General features: G+C 30.8%; 1 protein-coding gene across 5 annotated transcripts in view; it reads right to left on the bottom strand.

Annotated features, from left to right (window-relative positions):
• The window catches only part of LOC127727930 (stAR-related lipid transfer protein 3-like), a 191169-nt gene that overhangs the window by 22970 nt on the left and 146092 nt on the right, over window positions 1-22107 (bottom strand). For all 5 annotated transcript variants that reach the window (XM_052235087.1, XM_052235089.1, XM_052235088.1 and 2 more), the window contains 2 exons: window positions 14900-15061; window positions 8241-8336 (listed from right to left, as the gene is read on the bottom strand). In XM_052235087.1, coding sequence (XP_052091047.1) covers window positions 8241-8336; window positions 14900-15061 — 258 coding nt within the window. The remainder of the gene's footprint in view (window positions 1-8240; window positions 8337-14899; window positions 15062-22107) is intronic.

The following is a 22107-nucleotide window of genomic DNA, read 5'->3' as shown; positions in this document are numbered from 1 at the left end:
TGTCAGAAGTAGATCTCCAAAAGAGGTAGTAAATTATTATTTAACCTGAAGTTGTTAGGACAATGCGTTGCGGGGGGACATAGAAATACCACAGGTCTGTTTGTTCATCCGACTTTCCATTCGATCTACTTAGCACTCTCACATGTACAATTCTTGCCAGATTTTTAGAAAACATAAGTTTATATCAGCAATGTCTCGGACTCAGTGCTGATCAATTTTTTTAAAAGAGTTATGCCACTTGGAAATATTAATTATATTGGAAATTGCATTTTATTTGCTCTCAAGCCTTCATTTCTCTAAGATATTTGTTAAAAGTTTTAAAGATAAAAAAAAAAATTTTTTTTTTTAGTTATTGCCCTGTGATATATAAAATATGTGCAACGTTAACGCGGTGGACATTTGGAACTCTGTTCTTTTATCTTTGAACTTTGAATCACTAATCATTCATAGTTGAGACATAATTTACCAAATAATTTTAGGAAGTAATAATCAAAAGCAATAATGTAAATAATTACATGTTAATCTATTAATTCTATATATCAGACATCTTAAGTATAATATTGAGGTCAAAAATTATGTTTTGAGCTGTGTAATAAAAATGAGTTTGCTTTACTAAAAGATTATATATATAGGTAATTTGGTCAATTAAGATTGGCATTAAAGAAGAGGCAATGTCACTTAAAACTCCACTTTTTGTCTAAATATTTTGTGACCATGACAGTCATCAATCATACTGGTATTGTATTGTAACTCTTACTTCATAACAAGAGGCTCCCAGGTGCCCTGAATCACTAACCTAGTTAAAATATGCCATTTTGTTATTCATTTTTACCTTCATTGCAATCACTTAGCTTCTTAGTAAATCTTATCTAGTGACATTATAAGATCCTGTATTGATGATAATTTTTATTGTTTTATTGTTTACTGTTTATACCTATCTATTGAAGATTTGAGATGATTGGCAAAATCATAAAAATTAGTAAAAAATTGTAAGTTTAAGGCAATAAATCCTTTAAGGAGTCCGACTATTTTATCCATGTTGACCTAGTAGTAGATGTTATTTTGCTGATAATTTTTGTCTTTGAATTTTCTCGCTATTTATAACTAGTTTTTTTTTACAAAAATGCAAAAATGGGTAAAAAATCATCATTCATGACAATAACTCTTATAAGGTGTCGGTTGACAATTTCTGCACTGTTGACTTATTTGAGAATCTTGGTGTGTTGAACATTTTTGCTATATACTGTTGTCTCTATCTATTATAGTTTCTGCAAAAAAATGAAAAAAAAAATGGGTAAATATCGTCATTCAGGGGCAATTAAGTCCTGTAAGGGTTCCATTGACAATTTTCCTACATGTTGACCTTTTTGTAGATCTTCTATTTTACTGAACATTTATGGTCATTTATGCTATTTACTGTTGCTCTCTATCTATCATTATAGTTTCTGCCAAAAATACAAAAACGAGTAAAAACTGTCATTAAGGAGCAATTAACTCCAATCCTTGGGGTCAATTGATGTTAAGGTCATTTGGCTTATTTGTATATCTTATTTTTCTATTCAATAATATATGAAAAAATGTTAAAATAAAAATGGGTAAAAAACATTTAGGGGCAATAACTCCTATAAGGAGGTAGTTGACAACTTCTGTATTGCTGACTTTTAGAAGATCTTATTGTGCTGAACATTTATGGTATTTACTCTAACTATTTTTGCTATTTACTATTGCCATATACTCAATTTGGTGATGACTGACAATTTCAGTCATGTTTTTGTTCTGCTCATGGTTTTTTGCATTTTATCTCTATTTACTGTGCTTTTTGCAAAAACACAAAAATCTTCTCTTATATGGAGTTGTATGACAAAATTTGGTCATGCATGTGGCATGCTAACTTATTATTAGATCTGTCCTGTTGATAATTTTTTGCTGTCTACAGATTCTTTATATATATCTACTATGGTTTCCTCAAAACAAAAAAACAAAAAAAACTGTTGACACAGAGATATGTCATAAAAAAATTGGGAAAAATAATCTTTCATGGTAATAAAACTCCAATAAGGAGTCAAATAACAATTTAATGCCATGTTAACTTATTTGTAAATATTGTCCTGTTGGAAAATTGACAATTTCTTAAATCTTGAGGAAAAAAAAATTGCCCCACCCCCAAACAAATTTTTTTTTGTTTAACCCCCTACCGACACCCCCACCCCCCTCCAAAAAAAAAATAATATTTGAAGAGAATTTTCTTTTGAGGAAAAAAATTGTCCCCCCCCCAAAAAAAAAATTTACCCCCCCGACCCCCACCCCTTCCAAAAAAATTCATTTTGAAGAAATTTTCTTTTTGTAAAATGTGGTACAAATTAAGAGACATCCATACACTTAAACATAAGTTATTGTCTGAAAACTAGAAAAATGCTTGTTTTAGACCCTTTTAGGCCCCTAATACCTGAACGGTTTGGGCAATTACCCCCAAAATGAATCCCAACCTTCTACTTGTAGTATTGAGCCTTGTGGTACAATTTCAGAACAAACAAAATACTTATACACAAGTTATTGTCCTGAAACTAGAAAAATGCTTGTTTTGGCCCCTTTTTGACCCTAATTCCTAAACGGTTGAGACCATCAGCCACAAAAACAATCCCAACCTTCCTTTTGTGGTATTGAACCTTTTGCTTAAATTTCATAGAGATCCATACACTTAAACTAAAGTTATTGCAAGGAAACCAAAAGTCTTCTGACGACGCTGATGCAGACGACGTGATACCAAGATTTCCTTCATTTGTTGACTTTTTTTATATAAATTGTCCTGCTAAACAATTTTTACTATTCACAGCTTCTATCTATTAAAGTTTTAAGGATAATAGCCACAATTGCAAAAAAAGTGTAAAAATTGTCATTTAAAGGCAATGACTGCTATAAGAAGTTGTTAGAAAGTTTAATCAAAACAAACTGTAGATAGTTTATTGTTATTTTGAAAATTTCTGTCCCTGCCACATCTTTCTTTCTAAAACCATTTTAAAGATAATGGAAAATACTTTTGTTTTACCCCAAGTTTTATTTTAAGCCAAGGTAGCCATGTTGGTTTACAGGGAGGATCAACAGACTCTTTTTTTAAACTAGATACACCAAGGATGATCTAGTTTGGTTACAAATGGCTAGAAGTTTCAAAGGAAAAGCTTTTTCTAAAAGTAAACAAATGACGGAAGCCAAGTGATGAGAAAAGCAGTATGGGCAGTTATCTAAACATCAGTTGGAAATAGATTGACCTACAGATTGGCAAGAAGCACCAAAAAAAAAAAAACCAAACCAACATAGACAAAAGACACAAAATAATTATATAAAGAGTACTCTCAGCTACTGAAAGCTAGTTCATAGCCAATAACAACTAATAAATAAATCAAGCTCTCCCAAACTAAAGTATCAATCAGTACACAACCCAAAGGATATACTACAAAGGATTTAGTGTTAAGATGTCATAAACAGTCTGAGAAAAGCATGACCTTGTGCAATGCCAAAATATATGTTCATTGTCACTTACAAAAATAAAGCATTTTGATTATGTCAGTTTAAGAGGACTTCGTGTTTGGTTTTATATAAAGTATGATTTGTCTCTTCCTTTAACAAGATATGTTAGTATAACCTCACCAATGACCCGCCACTATATATAGATATATTAACAATTCCGTCCTCTTTTTTTTCACAGAAGCACCATGGGAACATAATAGAATAAAATGCTCCGCAGGGCGCAGCTTGATACGACCGCAGAGGTCGAACCCTGAACAGTTGGGGGAAGTATGGACACAACATTCAAGCTTGATACAGCTTTGGATTTGGATTGTGATTAAATATTTGACACAGCATAGGTTTCTAACACAGATTGAATGTGGTCTAAGAACTTAAAAATTTTAAATTGGACATTCACCTATTATGGTCCAATATCCAAAATCTAAATACATGGTTAGATTCAGCATATCAAAGAACCCCAAGAATTCAATTTTTGATGAAATCAAACAAAGTTTAATTTTGGACCCTTTTGACCTCAATGTGGACAAAGTTGATAACGGGGCCCAAAAATCAAAAATCTAAATACATGGTTAGATTCAGCATATCAAAGAACCCCATATATTCAATTTTTGTTGAAATCAAACAAAGTTTAATTTTGGACCCCGATTTGGACCAACTTGAAAACTGGGCCCATAATCAAAAATCTAAATACATGTTTAGATTCAGCATATCAAAGAACCCTAAGAATCCAATTTTTGTTAAAATCAAACTAAATTTAATTTTGGACCCTTTGGACCTTAATGTAGACAAATTTGAAAACGGAACCAAAAATTAAGAATCTAAATACACGGTTAGATTCGGCATATCAAAGAACCCCAATAATTCAATTTTTGATGAAATCAAACAAAGTTTAATTTTGGACCCTTTTGACCTCAATGTAGACAAAGTTGATAACGGGGCCCAAAAATCAAAAATCTAAATACATGGTTAGATTCAGCATATCAAAGAACCCCATATATTCAATTTTTGTTGAAATCAAACAAAGTTTAATTTTGGACCCCGATTTGGACCAACTTGAAAACTGGGCCCATAATCAAAAATCTAAATACATGTTTAGATTCAGCATATCAAAGAACCCTAAGAATTCAATTTTTGTTAAAATCAAACTAAGTTTAATTTTGGACCCTTTGGACCTTAATGTAGACCAATTTGAAAACGGAACCAAAATTTAAGAATCTAAATACACAGTTAGATTCGGCATATCAAAGAACCCCAATAATTCAATTTTTGATGAAATCAAACAAAGTTTAATTTTGGACCCTTTGGACCTCAATGTGGACCAATTTAAAAACGGGGCCCAAAATCCAAAAACTAAATACACGGTTAGATTCAGCATATTAAAGAACCCCATGAAATCAAGAATAAAACCCCATTGAAATTGGTCAAGAAATAAGCAATTTATAGGAAGTATCTTCTTTTGCATAATCCTGTGCTATTAAATATTTCTTGCTATTGCGCAATACTGTACAATTGACAATTTCTTGCTATTGCGCAATATTGTGCTATTGGATATTTCTTGCTATTGCGCAATACTGTGCAATTGAAGATTTCTTGCTATTGCGCAATACTGTGCAATTGAAGATTTCTTGCTATTGTGCAATACTGTGCAATTGAAAATTTCTTGCTATTGCACAATACTTATTATATAATAATTTACACATCCTGTTTGGTGTGTATCTCCTACCATATCATTATTATTTGATTTTAAATATAAATCAGAAATAACCAACTTAAAATGGAAAATTTTAAAAGAAACAAAAAAGGAAAAAAAGAAAAAAAAGGAAAAAAAAATAAATCCCCCCCCAAAATTTTTTGAACCCCCATTATGATTCATCACCCCCAAACTCAATCCCAGCCTTCCCTTTGTGGTATGGTACCTCGCAGTACAATTTCAGAGAGATCCATACACTTGAACACAAGTTATTGTCTGGAAACTAGAAAAAAATGTGTTTTTTGGCCCCTTTTTGGCCCCAAATTCCTAAACGTTTAGGGCAATTACCCCCAAACTCAAACCCAGCTTTCCCTTTGTGATATGGAACCTTGTAGTACAATTTCAGAAAGATCCATACACTTACACACAAGTTATTGTCATGAAACTAGAAAAATGCTTGTTTTTTGCCCCTTTTTTGGCCCCTAATTCCTAAAATTTGGAGGCAATTACCCCCAAAATCAATCCCAGCATTCCTTTAGTGATATGGAACCTTGTGGTACAATGTCAGAGAGATCCATACACTAACACACAAGTTATGTCTGGAAGTTACAAAAATGCTTATTTTTGGCCCCTTTTTGGCCCCTAATTCCTTTACTGTTATTACCATAACCCCCAAAATCAATCCCAACCTTCCTTTTGTGGTATTGAACCTTGTGGTAAAATTTCATAAAGATCCATTCCCTTAAACTAAAGTTAGAGTGCGAAAACCAATGTGTCTTCGGACGACGCCGGACGACGACGACGACGACGACAACGACGACGACGACGCCAATGTCATACCAATATACGACCACAAAAATTTTTTTGCGGTCGTATAAAAACAAAGGATATGGGGTATCCATCCATGACACAAAATCAGTACATACACAGCAAAAAAACACACAATAAGCAAAGGAACAGCACTTTTATTGCTGTTCTTCATCTCAAAGTCACAGTGAAGCCTGCTTGTGATCTTTTGGACTATAGAAGAAGAAACAGATTTATGTGTCCAGTACAATGAAGATTGTAAAGTCTGTTTACAATTTATTCCAAATGATGGATCACTTGAGTGATACTAGATAAGTTAGATTTAAATGCTCTGATTTTTTCAGCCAATTTTTTTTCATTCCAAATACTTATCAGAGCATCATAAGGTAAAGAAGAATGTACTATCTTTCCCAAATCTAAAATGGCAAGATGGGGTGGTCAAAATACCAAGGGTAAGAAAAAGCATTATGGAATCTTTTCTAAAATACGTTTTTCATAGTAGTTTAAATTCATTGATAATTTGAACATCTGACATGTTATGGTAAAATAAATTTGATTATTTGAATTGCTAATACACTTTATTGAGAGGCGGATGTTAAAATTCCATGGAAACAAAGGGCATAAAAGATGATAGAAAACTTTTTCTAAGCTATAATATTGTGTACCCAATTACCATATGGAAAATTGATCTTGATGTCAGAATCTAAAATAATCAAAGAATTTAAACCTGCTTCATTTACTAATAAACAACTGCGCCATTAGCGCATGATACGCCCGTCGCATTTTTTACGAATAAAGTTCAATAACTTCTCAATGTCATATCAGAAATTTGTGAAAAACTAAAGGGTGGTTATCTTAATTGATATAAACCAGTCACCAAAGTTTAATGAAAACAGCTCAAAGCACTTTAAAGGTATTGTCCGAAAAACTAGAAAATCACCCCTTTTTTATGAATAAAATCCCATAACTCAGAAGTATAAAATCTAAAATTTATAAAAATTGAAAGGGAGCTTACATCAATAGATATAAACAATTCTCTAAAGTTTCATGATAACTTCTGAAAGCATTTTTGAGTTATTGTCCGAAAACTGGAAAATCCCCCCTTTTTTTTTAATGAATAAAACTCCATAACTCGGAAACATAAAATCTAAAATTTATAAAAATAAAAAGGGAGCTCATGTCAATAGATATAAACAATTGACCAAAGTTTCTTGCAAATTGGTGAAAGCATTTTTGAGTTATTGTCCGAAAACTGGAAAATCCCCCCTTTTTTAATGAATAAAACCCCATAACTCAGAAACATAAAATCTAAATTTTATAAAAAACGAAAGGGAGCTCATATCAATAGATATGAACAATTCACTAAAGTTTTATGCAATTGGTTGAAGCGTTTTTGAGCTAATGTCCGACATGTTGACGACGGACGTACGGACAGAGGTATACCATAATACGTCCCGTAAACGGGCGAATAAAAAGCTACAATAGCTAAAATTATATAAAAACTTATTTGAAAAGATATCACAACACTTATTTCAAGTTTTGTTATTTTGATCCCCTTATTTACCATGAAAAATCCCCCCTGATTAGATATCAGACTTTCAAATTGTATTACCATAATGGCCCAATAACTATTCCAAATGAATAATATGTTTGAAATAATATCACAACACTTTTAGCAATTGTTTTTACCCCCCTTCCTAACAATTCCAAATTTACCCCCCAAAATCATAAACAGCGATTCTACAGTCTAGTCAGACAACCATGACCTTAGATGTTTTAAGTATTCTATTTAACATAGCTCGTGCCTCTTAATAACTGTTAGGAATCTAATATGGGTTTTTAATGACCCCATGTTATGGTATTATGACATCACCTATTTTTTACTGTAAAATACAGAAAGGCACTAAATCAACATATCCATAATAGCAGAAACAGAGGGGGGAGTGATGTGTTTATTTTCCAGGACTGAAAATTGAGTCAGATAAATTTTCTATGGAGTTAAAATAACGCTGGACAACTTTCATCACATTATAACCAAAGTTAGAACTATTTGCAACTCAGCCAAAAACACAATGTATTAAAGAATGCTTGCATTTAAGAAATGCTTATTACAACAATTTCCTTAATAAATGTAATCAGTTGAGTTTTGACAGTGAAAAAAGTTTCAATGCAATTGAAACCTTACATAAATATTAACAGCATACATTGTTGTACTTACTCTGCTTTCTACACAGGTTGGGTTCCAGTGGGAATTCTCTTCTAAATTATATGCACACTCCTCCCATAGATATTGAGCTCTAAAATCTACCTCACTCTGTAAAATAATGAATGACCTGTTACAGAATACCCTGTTTGATAAAAAAATATCTATCCAAATTTACTCTGGAACAAATCTTTTTAGAGCTTTTTACATTAATGGGCACAAGAAAAAATATTTTTGTGGTCTAAGTTATAATATTTAATGTACTATTTTACTGCATTTTTCAACAATTAAAGTCTCTTCATGCAAGGGTGACAAATGTTCATGATTTTCCATTTCCATATACCAAATATGGTTGTCTTTTTACTCATAATAAGTGAGTACTTCACTTGACAAAAACATATACACCTTTTTCAAGCAGTTACTGAACCATGAAAATGAGGTAAATATGAACAGTTTTATAACCTGTAATGAACAAGCATTCTGAGAGTATTGCATAGCAATACATAGTCCCCTACCGGTTAAAAATTCATTGTACTGGAACAAAATGCTAACTTGATCTGTAACTTGTCATGGTGTAAACTATATAACAAATATCAAGTCAATATCTTCAAGCATGAGGATAAAAAGTGTGGAAAACTGATTATTTAAGTAAATTTTCTAAGTCCAAGGACCATAACGCTGCACAAAATCATCAGACCGGAACAAAATTCGAACTTGATCTGTAACTTGTCATGATAAAACTATATACAAATTATAAAATCAATATCTTCAAGCATGACCAAAAAAAGTGTGGAAAAGTGATTATTTGAGTTAATTTTCTAAGTCCAAGGACCATAACTCGGCACAAAATCTTCAGACCATAACAAAATTCAAACTTGATCTGTAACTTGTCATGATAAAACTATATAACAATTATCAAATCAATATCTTCAAGCATGAAGAAAAAAGTGTGGATAACTGATTTGCCGGACTGACAGACGGACAGAGAGACAGACAGACAGACGGATGGAGTGCAAAACTAAAGTCCCCTTCGACTTTGTCGGTAGGGGACTAAAAAGAAGGAAAAATGAAAAAAAAATTAAAAACCAACATATGACAGATGGATACTTTGTAACATAAGGCATCATGCATTCAAGGTCTGAAGCATATATGGTCTTTTTACATTCTGAAATATAAAGATTTACACAAATAGTTTACGTCATCACAGTCACCGCCAGATACTAATCCCTATGTCTCCCATTCTGTGACTTTTGTAGCAGGCGAGACAATAAAACTAGATGCATGAAATAATGTTAAACATGTATTTAAAGTGAATTAAGGTGAATTGAAAAATAGACTAAAATAGCAATAAAAAAAGAAAATAAATTTTTTTTTACTGGCATTGGATATTTTTGTGGATATATTATTTTTCTTTTATTAGTATATACTGTGTTAATGGAAGGTAAGGCTTTTTTGTAAACTTTTTTTTCATTTTTGGCTTGTGTATGTATAAATGTTTCATTGCGCTTTAATCAGTTTTGGTCTGATAATTGGTATAAAAACAAACAGAACTTTGATTGACAGTATAATGGCTTGTATGATACAATTCATTAATATGAACATAATGGGTGATTACATTCCACTGCACACATTAAACAGATACTTTCTTTCAGTTGTAGGATGGCAATGCATGATTTATTTTTAGAAGGATAAGAACTTTGAGCTTGCTTTCAGTAAGACCAACTAAAATTAACAAGTAAAACATTGAGCTACTGCTCACTAATGATACCCCTGCTTTAAGAAATTTTTACCGGTAAACAGGAAGATGATAAGTGATAAATCTGAAAACACATCACACTGTTTAGCATGCTCACATGAAGCCTAATAACAAATTTCAGTAAGCTGATTTTTGTAGTTTCCTAGAAAAATGCGACAAAAATTTGATACATGGCAAATATAGAAGTTTTCATTAAACATGAAGTAGGGAATGGATGAATCTGAAACTGCAAAACATGGTTTACATTTTCATATGAAGACTGGTAACAAATTTCAGGAAGCACTGATTTGTAATTCTTGCGAAAAATGCAACGAAAATTTCATAAAAGGCAATTAATGTGTTAGAATATACAAGTATTTGGTAAACAGGACATTGAGACTGGATGATTCTAAACTGCATTACACAGTATTGCATATTCACATGAAAACAAATTTTACAAAGCTCTTATTTGTAGAACCTGAGAAAAATGCGATGAAATTTCATGGGACGATTGGACATAGGGATGGACAGACAGGCAGAGGTAAAACAGTATACCGTACTCCTATATATATATTATGTAGCTCCTTTGTAGCAGGGGTATAATAATTAGATCTTCGTCCACCTTGAGGAAAAAAATGGGGTGTGTGGGAGGACTTGATTGTTTCATTTTAATTTCCTCTGAGACTGTTTTGTGAAATGAACAAAACTTGGAAATTCTAAATCTTTAGAAATAAAAAAAAATTGGGGCAAGGCAGGGATGAAAATCTATCATTTAATTATTTTGTGTTTTTCTATAATATAATACCATTATTTTAAAGTTAAGTCCTTTTCCTGTACTTTTTTTTTATTGTTCTTTGATATACAATTGAGACTAAAACGAATGAGGTTTTTAGGTCTCAAAAAAGTATTTTTTCTGTGTTTCAGATAATTGTTGAAACAAAAAGAAAAAATTACAAAGAAAATTTGGCTGTGATGAAATTGAATAAATACTCCTTTATAAAAGAAACATTAAGATAATTAAAACTGCCATATATGAATGTGCCTGTATCAAGTTAGGAACACTAAGTTGTCTTATGTCATGATATCTTTTAATGTTTTTCTTTATTTTGAGAATTTGGTGTTGATGGTAGATTTCTTATTTGTCTTTGTTTACTTTTTTGTAGACTTAGGGAAATTGAGAGCTTTGACATTGTACAGAATCTGTCTATTATGTAATTGCCATCATATTTAATTTATTGTCTATGAAATATGTTATGCATATGAACAGGAAGCTCACTAGGTGAAAAAAAAAATCACCAGTTTGCTAATAAGAACTTTTACATGCACATACTTTAGTTACTGTTTACAGTTTCTCTTTATCTTCTCTAGTTTTGCCAAAATCACAAAAAGGGTAAAAAAATCATCATTTAAGGGCAATCACTCCTATAAAAAGTCAGCAAAATTCAACTTATTTGTGGATCTTGTCTTGCTTCATAATTTTCAAGATAATATGCAAAATCGCTAAAATTGGTAAATATTGTCATTAAAAGGCAAGAACTCAAATAAGGAGTCGACTGACAATTTCGGTCATGTTGCCTTATTTGTTGATCTTAATTTGCGAATTATTTTTGCAGTTTAAAGTGTCTATCTATCTTTTATAGTTTTCAAGATAAAAAAAAAGGTAAAAATCGTTATTAAAGAGCAGACATAACTCCAATTAGAAGTAATTGGAGGATTTTGGTAATGTCAACTTATTTATAGATCTTGTCTTGCTGATCATTTTTGCTTCTTCAATTTTTATCTATCTATTATAGCGATTAAGATATTAGGCAAAAATGCAAAAAAAAATAGTAAAAATCATCTGAAAGGGTAATAACTCCAATAAGGAGTCATTTTGACTAAGTTGACTTATTTGTAGATCTAGTCTTTCTTATCATTTTTGCTGCATAAAAGTTCTCTATATCTATTATAGTTTTCAAGATAATAGGCAAAAGTGAAAATTTTTTAGTAAAAGTTGTCATTTAAGGGCAATAATTCCTATAAGAAGTCCTCCAACAGTTTTGATTCAAATAGACAATAGGTAGATCTTAACATTCTGAACATTTATGCTTTGAAAGATTTTTAACGGTTTTCAAGATAATAGACAAAACCTCCATTTTACCCCTATGTTCCATTTTTAGCCATGTCAACCATTTTGGTTGGCTGGAGGATCATTGGACACATTTTTAAACTAAATATCCCATTGAAGATTGTAGGTTTCCATTCTCAATTTTAAGTTTAGTTAAATTTGGCTTAGTAGTTTCAGAGGAGAAAATTTTTGTAAAAGTTAATGGACGACTATGATGGACAAAGGAGTACGAGTGATGAGAAAAGCTCACTTGGAGTTTTGGGCCAGGTGAGCTAAACTAGAGGCTCTTAAGAGCCTGTGTCACTCACCTAGGTCTATGTGCATCTTAACGGGTAGACAGAATAAATTTAGTGAAAAAATTTCTTTCTGTTGATCTTGTATTGCTGATCATTTTTTCTGTTAGCAATTTCTCTCTGTCATCTAGTTTTTGCCCAAATCACAAAAGAAGGTAAAAAAATCGTCATTTAAGGACAATCACTCCTATAAAGAGTCTACTAGCTATGTCTTGCTGATCATTTATGTTCTTTAAAGTTTCTATTCATCTTTTATAGTTTTCAAGATAATAGGCAAAAAACACCAAAATTTGTTAAAAAATCATCACTTTAGAGCAAGAACTCCAATAATGAATCGACTAGCGATTTTGACCATGTTGACTTATTGTAGATCTTGTCTTCCTGATCATTTTTCCTACATAAAATGTCTATCTATCTATTACAGTTTTCAAGATAATTGGCAAAAAAATTGGTAAAAATTGTCATTAAAGAGCAAATACTCCAATAACAAGTCGAATGAAGAATTTGTCCATTGGACTTTTTTGCAGATCTTATTTTGCTGATCATTTTTGCTTTTTAATGTTTCTATTTTTCTATTATAGTTTTCAAGATAATAGGAAATAACACTACAAATTGATAAAAATCGTCATTAAAGAGCAAAACCTCCAATAACGAGTCGAAGAATTCGGCCATTAAACTTTTTTGTAGATCTTGTCTTGCTGATCATTTTTCTATCTCTCTATTACAGTTTTTCAGATATTAGTCAAAAACACAAAAAATTAGTAAAATCGTCTGAAAGGGCAATAACTCCAATAAGGAGTCATTTTGACTAAGTTGACTTACTTGTAGATCTTGTCTTGCTGATCATTGTTGCTGCATTAAGTTCCTCTCCATCTATTATAGTTTTAAAGATAATAGGTACAAGTGAAAAAAATTTAGTAAAAGTTGCCATTTAAGGGCAATAACTCCTTTAAGAAGTTGTCTGACAGTTTTGACGTAAACAGACAATAGGTAGAGCTCAACATTCTGAATATTTCTGCCCAGTCAGATATTCTCTTTTTATAACAGTTTTCAAAATAATAGACAAAACTTGCGTTTTACCCCTATGTTCTATTTCTAGCCATGTCTGCCATTTGGTTGGAAGGCGGGGTGAATACCTCAATGACGATTATGGTCAAATTTTGTTAAATTTAGTCCAGTAGTTTTAGAGGAGAAAATACTAGTAAAAATTAACGGACGAAGACGACAAATGCCAAATGATGAAAAAAGCTCACTTGGCCAGGTGAGTTAAAAAAAAAGGTCATTAAATATAATATACAATTGCTCTCTTCTTTTAAAATTAAGTACCACAATTTACTTGTATAAATATGATCAATGAAAAATGCTTGCCAGTAATTCAAAACTTAGTGGAGAAGCAGAAAATAACCATTTTCAAGTCTTACATTTGATCTTGCCAGGGCTCTCAATGTGTGCCAGTTACCAGGAGACCACTGAGGCATTAATACAACATGATTTCTATTATATGTATAAAATATTAAGATATAACAAGCATTCTGAGAGTATTGCATGGCAATACATAGTCCCCCACCGGGTAAAAATTCATTATACTGGAACAAAATGCTAACTTGTTCTTTAACTTGTCATGGTGTAAACAAAAAGTAAATATCATGTCAATATCTTCAAGCATGACTGAAAACAGTGTGAAAACTGATTATATGAGTGAATTTTTCAAGTCCAAGGACCATAACTCTGCACAAAATTATTAGACCGAAACAAAAATTTGAACTTGATCTATAACTTGTCATGATAAAACTATATACCAATTATCAATCAATATCTTATAAGCATGATGAAAAAAACATTAGATATGATTAATAGTTCTCTAAAATTAGATATGATGTAATACAGTGTATATCTATTTTCAAATTATAATCAGATATAATTAATAGTTCCAAATATTTTTTCTTTCATTTGTCACAAACTAATATAGATTTGTAACTTATCTATAAAATGTCAACAACTTTTATCTACACAATGTAATGTATTGAATTATATACATTAATAAAAATAGATTATTATCTAATTAAAGAATTTCTCTTTATAATTTTTTTTTATATATATAGCATTCAGAAAATTAGTTTATACTAAATAACAAACAAACCTGTCAAAAAATTCTTCAAATAATTTAACAAAGAATGTCTTTTAAAAAATGATTTATCTCCCTTTATACAGAAATATGGTTTAACATTGTACTCTAACATTAGATATGGTCCAGAGTTATGGTCCATAACTCTGGATTAAATCATCAGACCGGAACAAAATTCGAACTTAATCTATAACTAGTCATGATAAAACTATATACCAAATATCAAATCAATATCTTCAAGAACAAAGAAAAAAAGTGTGGAAAGCTGATTTGCCGGACTGACGGATGGACAGACGGACAGATGGACAGATGGACAGACGGACGGAGTGCAAACCTAAAGTCCCCTTCGACTTCGTCGGTAGGGGACTAATAAAATTTAATGAAATGTGATCCTATTTTTAGCATATGACATACCTGCAGTCTATAAACTTTCCTCTTAATTTTTTTATTGTATATACTGTGAACAATGCCATCTTCTGGGTTATCTCCCTTCTCTAATTTCCAACCATCTTTAGTTTGATGCATTTCCCATACAATATCCATTAACTCATCACCTAACTGAATATATTCCTGCTCCTGAAAAAATACAAAAATACTTAGAATTCTTAAGACTTATCAAAATATACCATATTAACCCAAAAATGTATATATATTTTTAAAACTTCTCGAAGATTCTGTTGAGTTTAGATATCATGCTTTTTCCTCCAAATTCAAATCTTTGACACACATTATGTACATATTAAATTTGTATGTAACATAATATTCCTATGCAAATACATGCATTTTCAATCTAAATTTCATATATTCTCAGTAGTAAAATATACCACACTAAAACTACAGGCTCTATGTGCATCTTCCACAATGGACAATAGAATTCATGACAAAAATCTCTTTTTTTGTCAATCTTATTTTGCTAATATTTATTTCTGTTTACAGTTTCTTTCTATCTTCTACAGTTATTGCCCAAATCATAGAAAAGGGTAATAAAATGCTTCGCTGAGTGCAGCCAGATAAGACTGCAGAGGTCTAACCCTGAACAGTTGGGGCAAGTTTGGACACAATATTCAAGCTTGATACTGTCTGAATTTGGATTGTGATCAAATTTTTGACATTTATAGGTTTCTGACACAAAATAAATGTGGTCAAAGATCTTAAAAATTTGAAATGGGACATTTAATTTACCTAGAATGGTCTGATATCCAAAATGGTTAGATTCAGCATATAAAAAAACACCAAAAAATTAATTTTAGTTGAAATCAAACAAAGTTTAATTTTAGACCCTTCAAACCTTAATATGGACTAATTTGAAAACAGGGCCCAAAATAAAAAATCTAAATGCACAATAAGATTCAGCATATCATACAGCCGCAATAATTCAGTTTTTGATGAAATCAAACAAAGTTTAATTTTGGACCCTTTTGACCTCAATGTAGACCAATTTAAAAATGGGGCCCAATATCCAAAAAAGTAATACAAGGTTAGAACCCCCAAAAATTAAAGACTTTAAATTAATCCCATTGAAATTGGTTAAAAGATTTGTATTCAGGGGCGGATTCAGGCAGGGGCGTGGCAGGCGTGCACCCCCTAAAATTTGCAAAGCATGGGTTGTCCTCAGCTTAATAAAGAATATTTCTATAATTTTACCCCAAAAAAATTTAAGTTTGCACCTCCCCTAACCTAAAATCCTGGATCCGCCCCTGATATTTATTTTCAATGAAGATTTCTTGCTATTGCGCAACACTGTACAATTTAAGATTTCTTGCTATTGTGCAATACTGTGCAATTGAAGATTTCTTGCTATTGCACAATACTGGCCAATTGAAGATTTCTTGCTATTGCGCAATACTGTATAATTGAAGATTTCTTGCTATTGTGCAATACTTTGTAATTGTGCAATACTGTGCAATTGAAGATTTTTTGCTATTGTCCAGAAACCAAATGTGTCTTCGGACAACGCCGACGACGACAACAACACCATATAGCATTATAAATTTTTGCGGTCGTATAAAAATTACCAATTAAGGGCAATCACTTCTAGAAAGAATCTACTAACAATTTCTGCAAAATTTGATTTTTTGTAGATAATGTCTTGCTGATCTTTTTGCGTAAACCCCTGAGGGTTTACGCAGTATGTATTGGACGATGTCCGTAGTCTTTCGGAACACCGGATGTTATTCGGAATACATCTGTTCTTTCTATGACCACCTTTCATATACATGCACAATAGCTTATTAATTGACCTGTTGAATAAGCATTAGCATCTTAAAGTTGCTATAGAGATATGTTACATATGATGCGAAATTTATTATGATGCAAGCTACTTTAATAAGCATTTGAATACTTCCTTGCACGCAATTACAAGCTGCTAATATTTACCTACATATATGCGTACTTATTTTAATTAGAGTCGAACGTTGAAACCAGCTGTGTTTAGATATGAGATAAGATTTCATGTAATCAATGCGATTTATATTCGGAACGAGAATCGTTAAAACTAAAATCTATAAAAGAAGTATTACTAGCATTTCATTTAAGGTTTTGAGTCTAGGGAAGATGTACTTGATGTACAAAGCAGGCTAATTCATTTTTTTTATACTGAAATTAAAAAGAAGTCTTTCTTGCACTTTATTAAAATTTTACGTCTAGAATAGACCAAGGACGTATATAATCTATTATATGTCCTTGAATGGATGTAAAAAACGAGTTTTCTAAAAAAAATATCGTTTATTAAAAATAACATTTAAATTAATTATGAAAGTACATTGCAAATTGAAATACAGTTATTTTCTTTGTTTAAATATTGCAACATTATTTCCTTTTTAAAAAACAAGGAGGTCATATAACCTCCTTGATTAAAATAACAAATCAGATTGTTATAGGTAAATCTGGATCCTTGTTCGTTATTAGAATGTGAATAAATAGATATTGAATATGATAAAAAACTAAAACTGAAATCTAAATCTAAAATATATTTAAAAAAAAAATACATTTGACCATGCAGATGAAAGAAATAATACTTCAAGCAATGAAATAATGAATCAAATGTGCCGCTTTAATTACGATCGATAACCTTAAAATTAATCATGCATGCAATTTCAGCAGACTTAACAGGATCAGCGATAAGATATCAGATGTCTATTTATAGACACCGAGTGATGACAGATGCAGGCAGAGATAAGAAAAAATAATTTCTATTTATAGTTATCTGGGCCAGGGAACAGATTATCTAACCTGTAGTAATTAAGGCTCTTCAAAATGTCAAAATAAAAAAAAAATTATTATTTCTTGAAAACGATCAGATGATGAATTTTCGGTTTTAATATATTAAATACGAAAATGTAAAATAGTGCAAGGAGATTTTGAAAGACGACAGGATAATTGATACTTAGCATATGCATGTAAAATAGTTTTTAGGAAATATTGAAGTTTGTTTTATTCATGTTATATTTTTATAATTTTGACCACAAGTAGCAGAGCTTTGTGTGACCATTGTGATAATGTACCGATGTAAACGCGTTATCTAATTAATTAAAAGCTCCTGGTCAACTGTTCTCATAACTGTGTAAACTAAACTTTCTCTGATGTCTTATATAACAGCTACGGTGTATGGGTTGTAAGTGTTTCTTTGTGATGTTAAAGTTGTGTTGCAAAAACAAATCGGTTGTTGTACTAATTAATTAGATTACAAGACAGTAAGTGAGTATAAAATTATTTATAATTGATACTGAGAGAATCTTAATTATATAGAGCGACGCCTGTTGTTACCATATGTTGACATAATGGCTACATTGAAAGTCCATGCAGGTAGAGTGAGATGTAGACTTTACGAATGAGACAATAGCCTATTCAAATGATTTTTTAGTAATCTAATTTGGAAAAAATAGAAAGACAATATAAATACTAAAAAAAAATCATAGAAAGATCTTGCGAGGTTAATGATTTTTTTCTTATTATAATTACGTTTTTATATGGTTTTTTTTAGTCGTTAAATACTTTAGGATACCTTACATATGTCATGCTCTCGTATAAAACTGGTGCAATTGAAAGAAAAAATCAAGTGAAATGCAGATCGGCGCAAATGCAAAACGCAGGTTTTAGATAAATTAACTAAGAGATTTACCCCTTACTAAATAAATAAAATCTGCTATTTGTTCTGCCTTTCTTAATACATTTGTCCTGCCTTTCTTAATACATTTGTCCTGCCTTTCTTAATACAATAATCTGAAATCCATTTTTAATTCATCAAATGGTCACGCGGTAAAAATCTTTCTCCTGTCTTACTTAAAAAATTTCTTATACCCAGTTATATTTCATCAAATGGTTGCTCGCAACAATAAAAATCTTTTTCTCCCCATTGTACCCAGAGGAGGGACGACATTGAAGGTGTCTCCCACTTACTGTATTTTTAAATCCATAAATAATTTATCAAAAGGTAGCTTGCCAAAAAAAAATTCTTCCTTTTGTTTTTCTTAAATATTTTTTCTTAAACCTTTTAATCTATCATATAGTCGCTTATAGCAGTAACAAAGATTTTATTTTTTTATGATTTCAAGCTTAGGTTGTATTTTATGTACTTGCATTTGTGTTGGGATATTAAATGTTATGTTTTTCCCTCGAGGTTTTTCCTTAATAATTGATTGGGCACTTTTCGAATTATTCATTTTATTATAACTGTACATGTAAAAAGTATTTAAAATTAAAAATCGGATTTAAAATAATGCATTCAACAAATTGTAAACACACCAAAAATTTCGGATTAGCAACTTTTAATAGGGGTGTACTTTACAATAGTGATTATTTTTTTTTTTGCTTTAGTACACTATATTTTCCGTCTATCGTTTTTTTATATTGTAAATTATTTAATTTTGAGTAACAATATATAATACTTTTGTTTTAACTATATTATTGTTAGTTCATTTAAAAATTGTCTTTTCTTGCACCCCTAATTAAGAATGGTTGATTCCTACGATCATTTATGTAAGTTTCACTTTATTTAAATGATATGCTAATAAGTGTAATTAATTTGATGGTCACGTGGTATTGGGATGCTGGTCACACCGCTCTGTCTTTAAAAATTAATGAAAAAACGTGTTCAAATAAAAAAAGGAACACCTTACAACAGTTCATAAATGTGGCCTTTAAACAAACTAATGTTTAGAAATGGGTATTCAGTGATAATTTCAGGTTTGATTATGTTAGTTGTTTTGTTGTTTTCAATATAGTTTGTTTATTTATAAGTACAAGGTGTAAGCTGTTTTGTCTAGGCTGTAAATAGCTTTCTTAATGAATTGGTTTTGGTCATCAAGGTGATGAGAATACAGTGCAATTCAAATTATATATATTTACAATTAAACTTGCAGGCTTTTTTTCATGACCACAATTTAAAATATAAGAAAACATCAAAATAAAAAGGGACATTCAAAAAATATCTTCAAATCGAGTTAAAGGTTTTAAAAAGTTTTTGTTTTTAGCGAAAGAGGTTTGTCATCTAAACCTTTTAAGAGCACAAAGCACACAACTTAAAATTACCAATGCTTTCTACCCTAAGCATCACAAAAACCTTGCAGAGCAGGTGTAAGGATCTTAATAATGAACAATATCAAGCCATTGTTCAAATAACCATGAACATATCTCAAATTCCAATAAAAACAGCTATTAAGTTTCACTTATTGCATTTCTTTTTTTAAGCACAAATAATCATTAATTGATTAAATTTCTTCACATTTGTATTTGAACATAAGCCTAGAAACTAACTCTTATCTAAAAAAAAACAACTATCTAATATTTAATGCCAAACAAGCATTTGGGTTTACGATTGCATTTCTTTTTTTAAGAAAGCAACTTGTTTGCTATTTAAAGTGTCTATTTATCTCTTATATTTTCAAGATAAATGTCAAAAGCGAAAAATATTGGGTAAAATCGTCATAAAAGTGAAAGAATTGTAGATCTTGTCTTGCTAATCATTTTGCTTTTTTAAGTTTCTTATCTATTATCATGATTATAGTATTTCAGATATTAGGCAAAAACGCAAAATATTGGTAAAAATTTTCATTAGCTCCACCAAGGAGGCTGAGTATATATATACATCACTTAGTGCTATTCATTTGGGATGTATAAATACTTAACCTTGGTCAACTTTGAAATTTAAGAATTATACCAGTTCAAATTGAGCAGTGCTATTCATTTTGGATGTATAAATACGCAGCCTCTGTTGTAATTACTTAATTAACCTTTGTTAACTTTGAAATTTTTTAATTATACCCGTCCAAATACTACCTGTGAAATTATACATTTGTACCAAGTTCATTTTGCACATTTTACTAAATTTAAGAATTATATAAGCATGGTTTGGTTTTTAATTTGTATTACGTTAAATCAGAACAGATTGATAATATTCATTTAACATACAGAATGGATATATCAAAATTTATAATTCACAAAGACTACATTTCACATGAAATAATACAAGTTCGTTATAATAATGTCACTAGCGCCTTCATGCTTTTTGGCAATCTTCAGGGGACAATTTAACAATGTCCTTGACGACACTGATGTTGGTAATGTTCATTGCGTTACAATAGTAGTAAGGGGAGATAAATCAAATGTGTTCATGTAGATCCTTTTAATTTCAGTCGAAAAACCTTTTTGAAGTGTGCTGCCTTTGCCAATCGTGTGTAATTATTAGAGTCCTTCATTTTTTAAAATAGAAATACTTGAAATTTTCCTCTACTGCATGTTTCCAAATGTTTGCTTACATCTTGCTTGCGGATGTCTAATATGCTGTCTATAGACTCTATGTACTCTTTCACAAATAGAATTACCGGTTTGTCCAATATACCATTCCTTGCAAGTACAGTAAATTAGGTTTTCCATTTTGCAATTAATATCTGTATTTGGAACAGTTGTGTCATGAAATATAGCCCTTGATAGGAAACTCAAGCTTTGGAATAAGTATCTCATTAACTGGGAGATATTTACTCCATAAGCACACACAGCTGGAATTTTGCTACATAGAAATTGTAAGTTCACAATTGGAAAGCTGAAATCATCCCTTTTGTCGTAATGTTTTGCTCTCAATTGACCCTCATTGTCATTTCAATATTACAAATATTTAAAGATAGATTCAACAGTTGTTGACACAGATATATGTCTTCATATGTGTGATTTTGATACATGTTATATAATTTAAATATTGAAAATTAAATGGAAACACTGTATGACTATCAGTACACAATGAAAGGATGGACATCTCAATACAGTACCAACAAAAGAAACTAATATTGCAATGTATTTTCTGGGAAAAGGATTTAGTACTTTAAGTCCTAGTAACAATATATAGATATAAAGATAAATTTACTTAATCATGCACAAACTTTACAGTGAAAATAAAAACTATGCAAAAATTGGAGAGTCAAGGAAAAGTGAAGGGTCAACTGATGAAAACTGCTTAGATAACTTATTTTCTGATCTTATTTTTATGGTCATTTTTAGTATTCTCTAATTTACTCTCTATCTGTTATAGTCTTTGAGATAAAAACCCCAAACTCTGAAATCTGCAAAAAAAGGACAATATGGGTCAATATCCCTAATGCACATCAAAATGAGGTACTCAACTATAAATA

This window comes from Mytilus californianus, unplaced genomic scaffold (genome assembly GCF_021869535.1).
Source record: "Mytilus californianus isolate M0D057914Y unplaced genomic scaffold, xbMytCali1.0.p SCAF_2, whole genome shotgun sequence".
In the NCBI taxonomy this organism is placed as follows: Eukaryota; Metazoa; Mollusca; class Bivalvia; order Mytilida; family Mytilidae; genus Mytilus; species Mytilus californianus.
The sequence above is the reverse complement of the archived record's forward strand: the minus strand, read 5'-3'. Positions and strand labels throughout refer to the sequence as shown.